This window comes from Nothoprocta perdicaria, unplaced genomic scaffold (assembly GCF_003342845.1).
Source record: "Nothoprocta perdicaria isolate Ctin4 unplaced genomic scaffold, notPer1 scaffold_48, whole genome shotgun sequence".
Taxonomy (NCBI): Eukaryota; Metazoa; Chordata; class Aves; order Tinamiformes; family Tinamidae; genus Nothoprocta; species Nothoprocta perdicaria.
The window spans coordinates 2,821,888-2,839,436 of NW_020455732.1; the positions used below are offsets into that span (position 1 = coordinate 2,821,888).

A 17,549-nucleotide genomic window follows, 5' to 3' on the forward strand; every position below is an offset into this window, starting at 1 on the left:
ATGTTTGAGTGCCTAGTCTTGGTGTTGAACTGTCTGGGACAAGAAAATTAGTGAGATAACAGAAGAGGCTGTTCTGAGCAGTTGCACATTAAGAGTGGTGGACTGAGAGTAGAGCTGATGTAGGAGAAGGAAAAGACTTAATGAGGGACAAATGAGATGAAAAGGAAGCATTGCAGAGGAGGAATGGGTAACCTTGAAGCTGGAGGGATCCCCCAACTGAAAAGTTCAGGTAAAAGTTTCTAAGCTGAGCTGGTGTGGTTGGGTCATTGCACCCCGAGAAATGGACAGCAGGTGAAATTTGAGAAATTCAACCAGTTCGAGGAGGACATTTCTGCTAACTGAGGATGATGGCATAGAATCTTGGTGATTCTGGATGGCAGCAAATATTCCTTTGGGGGATTAAGACTTAGTTGTGTAATTACACAGTCACTTTGGTAATGACTTTTGCTTGGAAGCTTTACAGAGCTCCAAGTTCTTATTGCAGCTTTTTATTCAGCTGCCATCACTTTCACAGGCAGAAACTGCCAGAAGAAAGAATAGCTTCATAATCCCCCAAATAAAATTTCCAAGTGCTAATTATCTGAACAAGAAGCATGCTCAGCCACAATCTTGACAGGCGCAACAAAGCAATAAATGACTTCAAGCTGATTGTTTACACTGTACCTTAGACTTAGCACAATATTGTCATTACATCTCAGTCCCGACTATGTCTAACAAATATCTAGACCCATCTCTTCCCAAGGGATTAAGCAGCCACCTGAGGACGTTGTATTTGCATTGAGGTACTCCAGCTAATGTCACTCCAAGACAGCTTCTCAGTATCCTGGACTTTTGTTGATGGAGACACTGGTATTCACGCCTAACACACTGTGGCACTCTGCTGACTGGCTCCACACCACGGTTTTGAGATGATTTAACAACAGTGTAAGTCTGGATTTTAGGGTACATCCCTCTGTTCAGATGAGAAGACAACTTTCTTTATCACAGTGGTTATCACAGTGTCAATAAGTATCAAGTCCTTTAAGAGGCCAGCACAGCAAGAAACTTAATCAGAGGAGGTGATTTTGAAACTCAAATCATATTTTAAAGTACCAACTAATTATCTGTGTAACAACTGAAGCTTGACATTTCCTGGTGGACCCTGGGCAGTAAGATCTCTCTGCAGATGCCACAGATTTACAACATTCCAGCCTTCAAAGTGCCCCTCTCAGTATCCCTGAAAGTCAGGATCGGATTTTTTTTTTTTTTTTTTTTAATGAAAACCATCTTTATTGCTGTTAACCTACACAAGTGGGTCACTGCACTGTTGCTTGTTTTTGCGATGACACTGCATTGAAATTAGACTTCCATGGAGGATATAGAGAAGGAAAGCAACTAGCATTAATCAGAGTGACATGAGCAACTCTTCCAAAGCAAATTAGCACATAAGAGTCCTTCAGACAGTGTGCCCAAGATGAACTTAGGCCAAATTTGAACTCAAATTGAAGAGCTTGTTTGACATGCATCTGTGGACTGTGCATTTGTTTCCTTCTCTTCCTTTCAGTCCATCTGCAGGAAGAATAAACTGGAGAAAGCAAAACTGCACAGTCTTGTTACAGCCAGCCAGATGATTTCCATCACCCCTGCTGAGGGCTCCTATTTCTCTTGTGAAGGGGTAGGTGCCACGCACAAAATTCACTTTCCTTAGCAATGTTTGCAATGTAATTGCTATCATTTGGACCTCACAGAGAAAAGGGGAGAAGAGTCATCTCCAGAGAGGTGCAGACACTTAGCCTCTGTTAGATGTCTCCTGTAAGACAAGCCATGCATTATAAGTAATTCTTCCTCACCGTTGATGTAAAGGGGGTCAGCTAAATCAGGCCTTTTCTAAAGACATCCGTATTTGGTCCTGCAAATCCCTACCCAGCAGCAATTCAAACTACCCTAAGATTGGTGCCTTAGATAGGTGGGATGAATCATCCTCTTGAGGAGCATGACAAATGACATTTCATGAGACAAATCTAGGCCATTGGTATTAAACATCAATGGTCCACTTTAGATCCAGGAGGTATGAAACAGTCACAGAGTGAAAAGCACAGTGAAGAAAATCAAGTGCAGGAGGTAACTTCTTACAGCATTTAGCTGCCAGACTTTCCTGTTTCTAAGGGTTTTTTGTTAATTCTTTGCTTGTGCTGTTACTGTTTTTTTTTTTTTCATTTATTTTTAAAATTTTTTTCCAGTGAAACCTAGGACAACAAAGTTCTAGTCAAGTTCCTGTGACTAAGATGGCATCCCACATGTAAACAGGTCTCTAAAGTCCTGGCATTAATATCCAACATTCGCTCTTCAGCTGCATTTTTGCTCTACAGTTTTCTTCAGATAAAAATGGAACACTGTGGCTGAGCTTAAATATTATCTCTACCAAGTTTAAAGCAAAAAAAATCCATAACTACAATTGCAATTGAAAATTAAAAAAAATATATATATATATTTAATTCTTCATATATATATTTCTTCCACTGAAAGCTCCTAGAAGCTTTTTATGCTTCTGGGAGGTAAAACCTTTTTTTTTGTTTATGATTTCTCTACAAGCTCACTTTCCATATGTTCTATTGTGGCACATACACAGCAAGTGAATATGACCTTAGATATACTTTTCTTGCATCATGGATAGGCAAAAGCATTATGTGTACTGTTCATTTTCTATGAGGTCCACAGAGTCTCCATTATATGAGAACATCAATGAGTTGTTATTGAAAACACTTGGCGAAGAAGGGAGGTTTCCTCTGGTTTATAGGATAAGAAGTCTACAGATGAGAGGTCTACAGGAGTGTACAGGCATTAACATGGTTAGTAATTATGGTGTCTAGCATGGACAAAGGTTCTTCCCATGGTATCTAAGAATATACTGAGCAAAGGAGCCTTACATACCATATACTTTCATCACGTATTCTCTATCATTGTCAGAGATTTTGTTTATTTGTTTTTTGACCGGGGGAAGAAATAGGAGGAGGATGTGAAAACTCATATCAAGTAGTAAAATGCTACTACTAACAAGTAAGTCACACAATTAAGGCAAAAATATCTATAATTACAATTAAAGATTGTCATCAATTTCAAAATTTAAAGATGCAGAGAAATTTCAAAATTTAAGATGTACAAAAAGGAGATAAGCACAAGGCTATTTCTACTTGTTAAACTATTTATATTATTGCAGGAATTGTAAATAATTTATTTTATACAAGTTAAAGATTTACTAATCCTGGGACTGGTGCTCCGAGCTGTATTTTTGAAGTAACTGGACTGCATTACAAGCCAATGTTATGCTAAACAACTCCTTGCTTAATTTTTAATCCTGACAGAAACCTCTTCATTAAAGTCTATGGTATTTTGTGAAAGTCTCTGCTTGAAAGTCTCAGCAATGTGTATACTTTGATTTTCCAATTTATGTATGCATTGCCAACACAATAAAATGCTATATATGTGAGTGCGTATGTATGTATATAGATACACACATATATATTTACCAATATATATGCATAAAAAGCGAGAAATAGTAAAATAATAAATCTGACCAAGTCCCTTGTCACATTATGGAGACACCATCCTTTTGGGTTTAGTCAAGCAAGTGTCATGGTGTTGTGATGTTGCACAAAATTCAGGCCAGCAGACAAAATCACACCATCTCACCCCATTTTTCTGTCTTTATCTCAGGGAAACCCAAGGAAGAGCTGACAGAGAGCAAGCAGGGTGACAAACAAGAGTGATCCTCCTCCAGCAGTGTACAGCAGAGCTACCTGCCCTCTGCAGCAGACCTGGATTTTACATATATATATATATATATATATATATATTAGTTAAATTTACTTAAGCAATATTGTCTATACAGTCTTGTTTCATGCACATGGGAGAAACTGAGGTGTTTTCTCATAAGTACAAAGCAGGACACAAAGTTTTTTTTTTTTTTTTTGCCCACAGCAGTGGGCAAAAAAATCTTCATCTTGGTCAATGTATGGAGGAGTAAAGAACCTCACGACTGGGCAGGTTATTTCAAGCAATTCCTGCTGGCTGCAGAAAACAGCCGCATTACACTATGCTGCACTCATTTTCTGCCTGACTATTCTTTAGTTGTCTTAGCTGAAATTGCCATTAATTCATTTACAGCCCTGAGATCTGCTCTACTGCCAAGCACTAACTTTATCCTTGTCTCATTTTAGACTTCCTGCTGTAACAATGCAACAGGTTATTTTCAAGGCAAATGCAGGATGACACCCATTACCTTGAAAACGTATACTCTGAGAACCAAAACACAACCAAAGACCATAACTTGGTTCTGTAATATTAATGTTCTGTGGAAGTTGCTCTCACTGGTCACAGTTTGCAAAGCACATTTCACCAGAAAATGAGCTGTAAATAATCTTAAGAGTTCACATGAGTACAGTGGAGTACAATATGTATGACCTTTACTCTTCCAGTATGAAGAAAGTTCAGTGTTCACCATGCCCAAAGACCGAAGGGGAGTTATTAGGTCTTCACATGGACTTCAGTTGCAGTCTGTCATTAGAAGACATCAGATACATGAAACTCACCTTCAGATTAAACCAACAGATTTATGATTGAGGAAAAAAAATAAAAAAAGGAAAAAGAAATTGTAGTAGCTTTTGTTATGTGAATCTACTGCAAGTGATAAGTTTTTCTTTGCTTTTCTTTTCTTTTTTCCTCTTACTTTCATCCCTAGAAAGTACTAACTACAACCATCAAAGAGTTCTTTCTCGTCAAGCTATTTTCAAACAAGATTAATGCTTTTCTTTGTGTGTGTACTTTACTCTTACTTCAACGAAGAAAAAGAAAAAGAAAGTAATCTTCAAATTGCCTTTAAAAAGTGCTAAATACTATTTCCATAGCCATTATTCACCAGTTACATCTTTTCTTCTGGCAACTTGTTTGCTTTTGACTATAGAAGGCTGCTATCGAGGCACACTCCAGTAAGAACACATACACTTAAATGATGCACTTCTTATGATATCTTTTCAAGAACAACACTAGCTAATTGTTAAATTTCCTACTGGGAAATGTCTCTTCAGTGTATAGATTTCTTAATGACTACTCTAATGCAAATTGCCAATGTTACAGTAATCATATATATAGATGTGTGCATGTGTGTGTATAAATATATTTATATATAAAGAGTTTAGCTCTTACTTAGGCTATGCTTTATCATCATTCCAGGTAACACAAACCCGACACAGATCTTGGGCTACATGATTCACAGCCACCAAGAATTCTCATTATTTTAAATTCTATTACTGAATGTGTCCGTAGGGCTTTTTTTTTCAGACCCACTTACTTGATGCTGGCTCGCTTTTGCCAACTGCTCATTGGCTGATTCTACATTAGAAGATGCAGTCTCAATGTTGGCTTCAATACTGTCTGCAAATTAAGATAATAGAAGACAATTACAGGGTACAGACCACACACAAAGACTTTATACCAACAGCAATTCAGCAGTTTACTCATGGTCATGAAGTGACAGCAGATTCTTGTTTGCAGTTAGTCATGCTGCAGGGAAATAGGAAAGATACCCATATTTTGATGAATAAGGAAGCCTGACCTGTCAGTCAGGCTCAGTGTGACTGACAGCTCTTAATGTGCCAATGGAGAGGACAGGGGCTTGAATTCATCCTACTCCCACTGAAATCAATGAGAAGACTAATAGAGAATTCAAGTAAATCAGTTCAAGAATGGGAATTTCACTGGACTGGAGTTAAATTACAGAAGAGACATTGCAGATTGTATCTGAATTGGTCTGAATTACAGCTCAGAGATAAGATTCATCTGAATAAGTGCAAGTTGTTGACATTCCCCAGATGTGAGTATTTCAGTTCAGACTCTACTGCGGTCAAGAGAGAGCAAGTTAATGGAGTGCGATTCATCTCACTGGCTAGTAGCTGCCTGCAACTAAACAAATCAGATGAATCACAGCCTAAACTCTACTCACAACATTTCCAAACAGCCAGGGAGATGCACAAATGGCACAAATTGGGACTGAGCACCAGTGTCTAAAATTAAGGGAGATGAAACTCACCCTGGATTGCCAAGTCTAGAGCTGGGGAAAGCTGGAGGGACCATTGAGAACCAAAATGAGACTAGATAAGAAAGATTAACAGCTCCAGAGTGCAGCTGGAGAGGGGAGAACCCCTCATGTCCATCAAAGACAAGTTTTAACTTGACTCCAGAGTTATGCTCAGAAAGCAACACACCTAAGGTATAAACCTGCAATTATGAGTTTGTGTTTCAAACGGAATTCTTAGACAACTTGAGCAATCTGTACCCTAGGAGATGCACGGCCAACAGTTTCTGACCCCATTTAGAGAATGTGTTTAGAACTTCGTGTGCTTATGTAGATTTTATTATCTCACAGAGTATATTAAAATGGCCAGGAGGAATTCAGCTTTTGGCAGAAATTTGGAAATAAATTTACAAGATTTCTCTAACACTAAATAAGATTAATGGAAATACTTCAGCTAATAATATTACATCTTAGATTAAGACTTGTTAGAGAAGTTTTACATAATTTGGTTTTTCTTTTTTTATTGTTGTTGTTTCTGAACGGAAGAATGCAGTACAAACTGGCCCTTTTGTGAGGTATACAGAAATGAAGGTGTGATAATTCAACTTAAACAAAACAAACTAACAATGAAACCTCTGTTTGAGAAATAATATCACATTTTCTACAGAGCCTAAGAGAGCTGCTGGGCTGTTTCTCAGAAATGTGCACCCACACACAAGCACATACCTATGTTAAAACCCTGAAGAGTTTTTTTTTTTTTTTTTTTGCTAATATTTCATTTATAGTAAGGTGTCCTAGGAAAGTGATTTCAGTACAAGTAGAGGATAATGGATCAGATCAGTTTTAGCAACAATTGCAAATGTAACATGGTGGATGAAGTTCAACCTGTCACCAGATAATTGTCAGATCCTCGGGAAACTTCCAAGGAAAACCCTACTACCAGTTCTACTACCAATTCTCTGTCCATTGATGTCATATTCACGGCTAAAAAGTATATCTGTCCTAAACTCCTGGGCTGGGTCTTACATCTTCTCAGGCAGGTTCTGAGATTGGCCCACAAATCATTGCTTGGTCATTCTACATATTTTACCAGAGTAGTAATGGAAGGACATTTTATATTTTCTACATAAAATGAAAACACTTCAAGTTTTTAGTTCTGCAGAACTGAAAAACAGATGTAGGAAAAGCTGAAAAGAGGCAGATCTGCAGTCTAGATTAGCTCTGCAGGTCCGGGGAGTGCTTGCTCTCTATTTTTGTATACTAGAACAGTGCTATATAATTGGCAGTTGCAGTCCTCGCTCTGTGGATATGACAAGGCAGAGAATCCAAAATGGTTAATATGGCATAAAGCACAATTTGTCATTTAGCATGGACAGGATGTTTCAGCTGGAATGATTTGTCACCTATAGTGACAAGTTGATGATAACAGCTTGTTTCTATGGTTAACCACAGCTGCATGATACAAAATTAAACAGATTTGCCAAGACATATTTATTGCTTCTGTGTATTCCACAGGAACCAGTGGGGCAACACCAGTGGTAGATCCCATCCACCTGTGCCTCTAATAGCTGAATATCAGGCCTAGAATAGGTGAACTTCCTATTTAAAATTATCTAAAGTCACTTGTAAACCCTAGAAGACGGGCAGAAAAACCTACTGGAGGGAGCTGACTTTCTATTTTTCCTTGGGCCTTGGCATGAAGGGATTCCACTGATCCCAAATCAGTGAGATAATCTCAATATCTCAATTTTGACTCTTGAAAGATGATGAATTTGTGATTACGGTAAAATTTGGAACCAAATAAAAACTCTAAGACAGTGTGATCACTAATTTCTTAAATTAAGGAGCATGGCTGCACTAAAGCAGATGGTGGTAAATAAGTGCAGCCTTGGAATTTGGAAAAAAAAATCTTAAATTTCAAGCTAAAATACACGCTTTCAATAGGCGTAGTGAAGGCAGCAGAGCTAAGCAGCTTTTAGATATAACTTAGTATGATTTTATGACACATTTCTCACACAGAGACAAAATTCACGATGACCCAGGAGGCTTCTTTCAACCCTACCTATTTACCTATCTTCTGAGATCAAGGCCTTTTAATGACCAGCAGAAGTCTTCTACATGAAATCACTGGAGTGAAAGCAGCTGAAGTGAGTTTTTTGTATTAATATATCAAGGAATCACCTGTAAGACCTGTGTCTTTATACAGTAAGCGATGAATGGGCTCCATAAAGCAGTATTTTTTAGTAGAGCTGTTTGAAAGACAGGAAAGGGAGCTTGTGAATGAGTATTTTAAAAATGCTCTCATTGGCAATAACTGAAACGGGTCCCTTCAGGTTTCGCAATCTGCATTTATTTTTAGTACTTCAATAAGCTTAACCCTATTTTATCCCTCTAATTTTTGACTAAAAATAAGCAATGCAATAAACTGAGAAATGCAATTAAAAAAAATATTTTGGTAGTAGCTAAATGCTTCTTTCTTAATTAAAAGACAAGTTTTGTGTGAAATTGCTTTTAGAGCGGGTGTAAAAAATCTAATTTCACTCAACAACTGCTCACTCTTATTTTCCAAGCAGGACTAGGAAGACTATTATAACTATCTTAAAATATCATAACAAGCTCTTCCTGCTGGTTTTCTACCACCAACAGGCCAAAGCCCTAGTTTGTATGAATAAAAGTGGCTATAGGGCAATGGCCAAATCCCAGCATTAATTTATAACACTTGAGCTCCTGAAGTGATTTACGGTGTCCTTGAAATGCATCTTGGAAATGTCAAGTGTCTGCTCCATATGGATGCACTGAAAAACTGTATCAGACTGCCAAAAGTTTGCCATGCCTCTCAGAGTCTCTCCTCAAGGGATTTAAAATGCAAGGGTTGCCCTACATTTATCTATGGGAAAATAGTGCTTCCTACCAGAGAGCGTGGTGCCTCATATCATCTGCTCTGTGGTAAATGACAGAGTGCAGAAATATGACCACTTTAGTAGATGCAATGCAATTTAGTATTCTTCCTTGCAGAGAAACAAGTTGTCTCAAATTACTGCTATTTACCACAGGAGAAGAGTCTGCTCATCAGCATTGTCTTGAAAGCAGCATGTGATGGCCCGTCTCCTCATTGCCCTTCAGTTGCCTGAGGGTATCAGGACTTTCTATACGACTTTCTCATAAGGTCTGGGAAAATCCAAGGTGCTGGCTCCAATTCCACAAATTTTGCATGTGCAAAGTCACTAAATAATAGTGATAGCATCATTTCACAAGTTTTATCGTTTTCTTTTTTTTTTTTTTTTTTTAATGGAAAAAAAAAATCAATTCATGAGACATTTTGGGGGAGAAATGCCAGATGGGGACATGCCAGATTCTACTTTTTTTTTTTTTTCTTTTCCAAAATAATCTCTGAAAGTAATTTAAAGAGAAAAACAACACTTAGTCTAGCTGTGATCAGGAAATTCCAGATACTCCTCTGCTTGTACGCTCCCTTTTCCTTATGATGTAACTACAACACTTTTTACAAAAAAAATAAGCCCAGTGGAAGAGAATATTTTTTGAAATAAAAAAAAAAAAAAACTAAAGTTCCTTAAATTGGCAAAAAAAAAGAAAAAAAGAGAAAAGATTAAACTAATTACTTTTTTTTTCCAAATCCTTCTCATAAATTGGTACATTTTACCTGCAGTATTTTTCAGAAGTCCAGTTCTGTTTACAGTTAACACAACATTCCCATCACAGAACTGAGTGCATAAGCAGTCTGGGTTTGCCACAGGAATAAATGAGGATAGAGGATAGAGGGGATTGAGTCAAAGAAATAAATATAAAATATATTTTTGCACCACGTTTTTCAAGGAGTATTTTTTTTTTTTTTTTACCTACAAAGTCACTGATATTTACAACTTCTTTGACTCCCCTCTTTTGGTTGCACAGCTTGTTTGATTAACTTAACCTATTCAAGCCATAGCATCCCAAGTGCCATGATGGAGTTTGACAATTCCCAGCAGAAATGAACCTAGTGCCTTGGCAGCTTGAACCTTTATGACATTTACCGCTCAGTCACCACAATACCAGAAATTGAGAGCCCAGTAGGTCCAACATACTGATAACAACTTCAGATGAATTGGTGTGAGAAGTACCCTACTGGTGGCAATAAACATCATAAAAGGAAGAGTCTCATTCCTTGTACAAAATGAGTTGGCTCATTAACTGTGATTGCACTGCCCCAATCAGATTATGAAGGCCAAACATAGAGCAGCAGACAAATCTTTAGGTAGTACTAGATTTACAACTGCAGAGTCACCCGTTATTCTTTCCCTTATCAACCAGCATGTGCTTCTTACAGCCAGGACTAAAAACTAAAACTAAAAACCCACCTGCAACAAGGAAAGAGGCAAAAAGTCTCACTGGGGGAGAGCAGAGAAAGGCAAGAAGCAAGAAAGCTCATCCATTTCTTGTGCTTGCTGTTGCCTCTAGTGAATTAAATTAGCTGAGGAAGACCATGTTACCTGTCACCCAAAGATGAAATTGTAGCAATGGCTACCAACTGCTGACTAAATGAAACAGAGATCATCAAAGTGATGTCTGAAGCTAAAGAAATGTGAAGGAGCTGGGATGGTTTAAAATAAAGCTTTGCTAGACTTTGATAACAGAAAAAAATAAATCAATGACAGGACATGTGACTCGGATGTGGGAGGAAACTGGAGGTTTCAAATGCACGTGAAAATACATGAATATTGACTCAGGAATAATTCAGTGAACACTCTTTGCATGGGTCGTGCTTTCCACTGATGTGTAACTCCGTATCTCAACAAGTGGCTGAAATGAAGAAAGCCAACAGAAGATTTCCCGTTTCATCAGGAACTAGTAACAACTTAAATGTACCCATAATAGTCTCCTCTGAGGTAATTTAGGAAACTTTACCCAATTAAGGAGTCTGCAGACCACATTCAATTGTATGTGGATATCAGAGCAGTTGCATTTGGGTATTCAGAGACTGTTCTCAAGATGTGTTCATTTTCTGCAGATATCCCAGCTGATGAGCGTAACTCAAGAGGGTTCAGCTAAGGCTCCAGCTGAATGATTTCCCAGCTCATATTTGTACATTTGTACTGTGCAGGACATTCGAAAAATAGACTCAGCATTGTCAGTCACACTGTGGGAGGATACATGGAAGGGAGACGATGACGCTGTCTTGGCTCTTGAGACAGTTTACATGCTCAGTTATCAGAAAGATAGCAATGATAAATCAGTGAACAAAAGTAGCAAAGCAGATCTGATTTCATTGAAAAGAAGAAAACATCCCAAAGTTACCAAAATAAGGAGTATATTTACATTAACGGAAATATATTTTCCTTTGGAGGAGACCGATTATTACTGTTATGAAATAAATAACAATGTGAACACCAGTATTGCTTGACAACTGAATATATTGACCCTATTAAGAAATTCCCCACAGACTGAAGGAAAGAACCAGCTGTATCTTTAGCTCAGGACAGGTCTGTGTACTATAGCGTGATGCACAACAGATGTTGAAGTCTGTAAATCAGAGCAGCGTACAATTTTGGTTATGAAATTTATGAAGTTTCTTTACCCTACACCCAGTTATTTCCAAATTTACAATGTCCAGGCTTTAAGAGTAAAGTGAAATGTTAATAGCACCAAGATCTAATTTGGGCTAAGCAATGGATGAAAAAGAAAATCTTTTTTGCAATGGAATACAGTCTTCTTCCTGTCAGCCCTGCTGTGCAAACACAGATTTGTACAACTTTGTTCTGCATTTCTCTAGAGGTAAAGGGCATAGCAATGGTAAATTAGTTCCTGTATCTGCAGTGCTGTAATTCCAAAATAGGTGGCAAGTATATGATATTGGCATGTCTTGCTGCTTTACAGAGGTGGGGAGGTTACAGATGTTCTGGCAGGAGGCTGGTTCCAAAACTGCCCAACAGAGGAAGAAATGTGGCTTCTTTAATGTGTAAAGTGCTTTCAGAAAAATATAGGTATTTCTTTATGGGTTTAAGAAATGTGATGAAGCTGCAAGCAATGATGTAACTTGAGAAAAAGGAATTTGTGCAGCTTAAATAAGGGCTCTAGATCTTCCATATTATTTTGGCATAGCTAATAAGATTATAGACACAGGTAGGAATGAAAAATAGCTCTCCAAAAAAGAGCTCTTTCAAATGGGAAAAAAAAAAAATCTTTTTGCCATGGGTGAAGAGAATGCAATGATTGTATCACATAGGTACAACACAAACAAATATCCAGAGGTGGAAAAACATGCATCAAACAATCAGGTAGTAAAACAAATCCTGATAATTCTGTTGCTGATGTATCCTTTCGAAGAACTGGAGATTTAAAGGCTTGATTTTCCTCTCTCTAAAACCAATGTTAAAATTGATTGCATGGAATTATGTTTATTTATCCCAGCATGGGCAAGGGAAGAACAGGCCACACAAGCAAAACAATGTAATTCAGCAGCAAATACTGGGAACTTTGCAAGCTGCTCAGGCACTTGTAGCTCTGTTGAGTGGGCATTGGTGAGCACAGAAATGAATGAGTGTTGCCCTAAAAAACATCCTCAATATAATTTATTTCTCAAAGTGTCAGATCCTTAATCCTTGATTTGGATGTTTTAGTTGAAGAATCCTCCTGCTCTGCTTGTGGAGATGGCCTTATTCCACCCAGAGCTTCTTAATGGTCTCCAAGCTTTTTCCTTTCCGCTAGTGTGGGTCTTGCTGCCTGTGCTTCAGACCCCCAAGTTTCTCCCATAGTATCTAAGAAAATAATATCTTGTAGGATCCTATTCCACAACTTGTATTTCCTCTGAAATATTCCTGTTAAAGCCTTCAAAGGAGGCTAGTATAGTCTGAGGATATTTTCCACCAATACTTCAGTCCTGTGTGAATTATATCAGCCTCAGTTATCTTGCTCTGGACGCAGAGATGTGCTAAGGAGGACACAAAAGCTGCATTTTGTTTCCTTGAGCTTCAAATATTTTCTCTTGTTTTACTAGTAGAATCACTCAATTGTGCAGTAGATGTTTTTTTGGTGTGCTACTTCCACTTCATCAAAAGGTGGGTATTTATATCCTAATTAATAAGATAATTGGTCAATTTTATGGGATGAGTTTGCCCAAACTTCATATTGCTTGTTTTCTTCAGCTGGAATTAATTGGAGATAATTTTGGTCAGTTATGTGGTGAAAAAACTTGACTAAGAAAGGTCAAAAAGGAACAACATGCATAATGTTGGACTGAAGGAGAAAAATGGTGAGACGGAATTTGGCTAAAGAGGGGAGAAGATGTCCTTCTCTCTGTATTTGTGTTGAAGCTGCATAGGGCTGCTTTCATCAAGGGATGCTGTAAGACTATTCAAAAGACTCTTTCTGGTGATTCTAAGGTAATCTAGGCCTTTGACTTATTTTGATTCCAAGGATTCAAGCACACTGATACCAATGTGCTTAATTAAGTATTTGTATTAAAAAGATGCTAGCACTAAGAAACTAGGCACGGTGGTTTACTTGTAGAATACATAAAATATCAGAGATATTTTAAACTATCTGATTTATGTTGTCATGCCCCTCAAGGCATTAAAAAATATCAGAGATGTGCTTCTCTGACTGTACTTTCCTCCATTCATTCTCATCCATTTGCTCCCTGCATGGTAGATATCTGATTCCTCCCTTTAAAGGGCTAAGGATATGTTCATTAAGGAACTTGAAAAGGCCCATATAGCAAAACTATATAGAAGTAGAAAGCTATAGAAACTATATAAACTATACAAACTATACAGATGTGGCAAAACCACTTCTCAGAATCTGTAAAAAGTCTCCTTTTGCCATATCAAGGTCATATAAGCTCTTCCCATTGATGCCTCCCAATTCAGAAGAATAAGAGGGTGGTTTGTTCAATAAAGCCTGGATGTCTTTTGTTGGCTGGGGCACTTCACTTCCCCTTGATGTTCATTTCCTCTATATTTTCCAATAACTTGAGCACACATAGAATTTCCATTTCATTCATGTATAAAGTGAAGCAGGAAGAAGGAAGAGCACCTCAAATGTGTAAGCAGCTAAACCATTATGCTGGCATAAAGACTACTTAATGTAACTTTTTCTCACAGGCCAGTTAATATTGGGGTCACTTTTAAACATGGGTAACATCTTAAAAAAATGCTGCCTTAATAAGAGCAGTTACAAGAGTCTTGAAGCTATCTGATTTATGTTGTCATGCCCCTCAAGGCATTAACATCTGATGTGTTCTCAGGAGCTGAATCAGGCTCAAAGTTAGCCATGTACAAAAATGATCTGTCAAACAACTACGAATCCAAAAGAGAGAGAAAAAAGAAGAAAAGGAAGAATATGTTTTTATATATCATTTTAATTTTGTTCTGCACCTGTGAACCTGAGTAGTGTTTCTCAGTGTAATGCAGCTAGCTCATTCCAACGTGACAGGAGGTGCCTGATGCTAGTGCAAATTTTCAAAGGTATGGGTTTGGGAAATTATTTAACAATTTTAAATAAAATGGTAAACAGAGAAGTTTTTTGTCTTTTACAATCTGCATATGCCTGCCTTCATACAGCCCTTATTAACTCCAGTGAGATCTCCAAAATAAGCACTTTAGGTTTGCAATAGCTCTATAAAACTTGCTTCTATGGTATTTAGATCCCTCAACATTGCTGATATATTTGAAATTTGGAAGTGGCCAGTTGTTTCTAAAGCACTGCAGAGTATCTTCATGTGCACCTGGCAGAACAAGAGACACAGAGAATTATCTGATTGTTCTTATCTGCACCAGGAGGAAGCAGTAACAAAGATAAAGTTAAGGGGATTTTAAATCTACAGTATTTTATCCCTCTATTCATGAAAAAAATGGTGGCTATCACAACAGAAGGGATGCTGTTGATAGGTAATAGCAATCATGCCACCCCTCTTCCCTTTGCCAAATTTACTCCATCATGTCCCTCATCACTGATGGCTGAAGAGTAAGAGGAGATTAACTAATGGGTAGAAGTTTCCAAGTACGCATGCGAGCACATCATGATTTTAGGCTACTGTAAATTTAATCAGGAATATTCTGTAATGGGGAAAGGAAATTCCATTTAGGAGAAACAAATTGTTTAATTCTCTCCACCACCATCGATAATTGTAATGGCAATTCCAACCATTACTGTGTTTTTTCTTTTTTTTTTCTTTAGAAATCAGGTAAAAAGGAAGAATTCATTCTCTTTTAGTTAATGCTAAGTATTGTCGAGCTTCCTTTTCACAGTCAAAGTGAATGGCTTATTTTTACGACAAAGTCTCTTTTATGCTAAGTATCGCACTTAACTATTCCAAATATGGGTACTCTATTACAAAGAGCAGTTTGTCAGATCCATCAGCATGCTGTCAACAAAATGCCCAAGATGTAGGAAAAATACAACACAATATCAACAGAGTTACTCACTTGGCATCATGCAAACACCAAAGCGGAATCATGTAGGAGAGTAGTAAGCAGGTACTTTAGCAGCGATACCTACCTATTGTGTCTCCTTGCTCATGCACCATGGAGGCCAGGTCTTTAATGATCTGGTTCACATCCAGCATGTCACTCTGAAAAGATAGAAGGTTTAACATTAATGTTGATGGATAAAGATGGATAAAAATGGATAAAAATGGATAAATCCAAACTGTGCTCCCTCCACCCCAAATAGATTGCCAGTGTAGAAATAAAAGGAAAAAAATATAATGCTCCTATAGTAAATCAAAAATCCCCTTAAACAAAGTCATGGTTAGTTGCATCTAAGTCAAAGAGTTGACTTGAGCTTTCTGTAAGAAACAAGTAGAATGATTAGATTATATGGTGGTTTTTCAGAAGTGTGGCTCACTAAAAAAGATCAATAGAAAAGAGCAATAAAAACAAGACCAGCAAACCATTCTCTTTCTGAAAAGGTATTTTTGAGGCAGGCCTTTCATTCCAGAGTGCAATTCTTACTTTAAGGATAAACAAACAAGCAGGTCTTTCAGCACAGTATCCTTCTGATAAAAGGCTATTTGTACACTGATGGAGATCTGATAATAAAAATAAACAAAAAAAGCTTCTGAACTCCAATCTCCATATTGTTATAGCAATCAGGACAGCTATTTGATCAATGCATTCATTTATATCTTTTCAAGTATAAAATGAAAAAGAAGAAATGGAACTAAATGCAGTACAGAAATGTTCTTGGTTGAAGACAGCATATTGCCACTGAGCCTGATTCCCTCATTTTTGAACATCTACTATATTCAAGAGCAAATGTGAGCATATGTTGACTTCATGTCTGGCTTTAATGGGAACAATTAATCTAGCAATGAGGTAATGCTGTAAGCACCACCAGAAAGGCAAGAACCTTAGTAGAGCATTAAAAAAAATAAAAAATAAAAAAAAAATAAAAAAAAGAATGCACTTTGTTTAAACTGCAAAATCAGAATGGATGAGATTGGCAGGGACCTCTGAAGATGATCTAATCCACCCCACCCTTCTCAGAGTAGGGTCAGTTGAGGCAGGTTGTTCAGGAATGTAGAAACCTTTCTAGTTGCATGTCATGTCCCTTGCCAGATTCAGTTCCTGATGGAATACGGCTTTCCTAACTCCATCCCTGAACATTTGGAGAATTTCTCTTTTCTCCTCGTGGGTATCCTCTCTTGTATGCTTCGTTTTTATGCTTGAGTTTTGTCAGCTTTGTCCTTGTTCATCTGCACAAGCCTTGTGCCACCTCTGGTTGACCTCCTGAATATTGTCACCACTGAGTGCGACAATGCAAGAAATATTCTACCATGTATTGGATACCAAAAAACAAAAAAACAACAACAACAAAAAAAAAAAAACAATGAAACAAGCTACAGCTCAGACAAAAGCAGAATTCATTGTCTCTCTATTCTTCATAAAATTGACTTTTCATATAAAACAAAGGCTATAAAACCAAAATCAAACCCAAGCTCAGCCAAGAAAGTGCCATTTTAAGTCCATAACTTAGGAGCAGCAGTAGTGCCTAAAAAGTAACTGACTTTGGATATGGGTAAACATTTGTTCTATACAGAGACAACAAAAGCAGTCAAGCTTGGGGACAGATTTTGATGAAATTCATTTTCCTATGATACTGGCTTTTCTCAGGTGATGATCTCAAAACATAACACTTGGGAAACTGGAAATCTTAGGCTATGTGCACATTTTGGAAGAAAAATGTTTTTTATTGCTTTAAACCATAGAACATAAACCCACAGACACCGTGCAATACTTCTGGGAATCTTCCACAAGGAGATGTGCAATATCTCTCTTCCCCTGCTTAATATCTCAGGGTGTTTTCTGAGGCACAGAAAATATTCCCTAAGAACCTGCCTCTCACAAGGCTAACTGCTTGGTAATCCATTTATCTGCTCAAGTCCTGCTGCAACTCCAGTCCATCATGCCAAAAAGTCCAATCGCTTCTACTCCAGTTTTAAAGAACACAGTGTTCCTCCTAGCAAATTTAGAAAATTAGCAAAACGAATGCATGCCCATCTTCT

At 37.6% G+C, this 17,549-nt stretch overlaps 1 protein-coding gene across 2 annotated transcripts in view; it reads right to left on the reverse strand.

The window, feature by feature from the left end:
* TSNARE1 (t-SNARE domain containing 1) overlaps positions 1 to 17,549 on the reverse strand; it is a 362,567-nt gene that overhangs the window by 141,434 nt on the left and 203,584 nt on the right. For both annotated transcript variants that reach the window (XM_026047164.1, XM_026047163.1), the window contains exons 9-10: positions 15,542 to 15,614; positions 5,327 to 5,409 (exon numbers count right to left, since the gene is read on the reverse strand). In XM_026047164.1, coding sequence (XP_025902949.1) covers positions 5,327 to 5,409; positions 15,542 to 15,614 — 156 coding nt within the window. The remainder of the gene's footprint in view (positions 1 to 5,326; positions 5,410 to 15,541; positions 15,615 to 17,549) is intronic.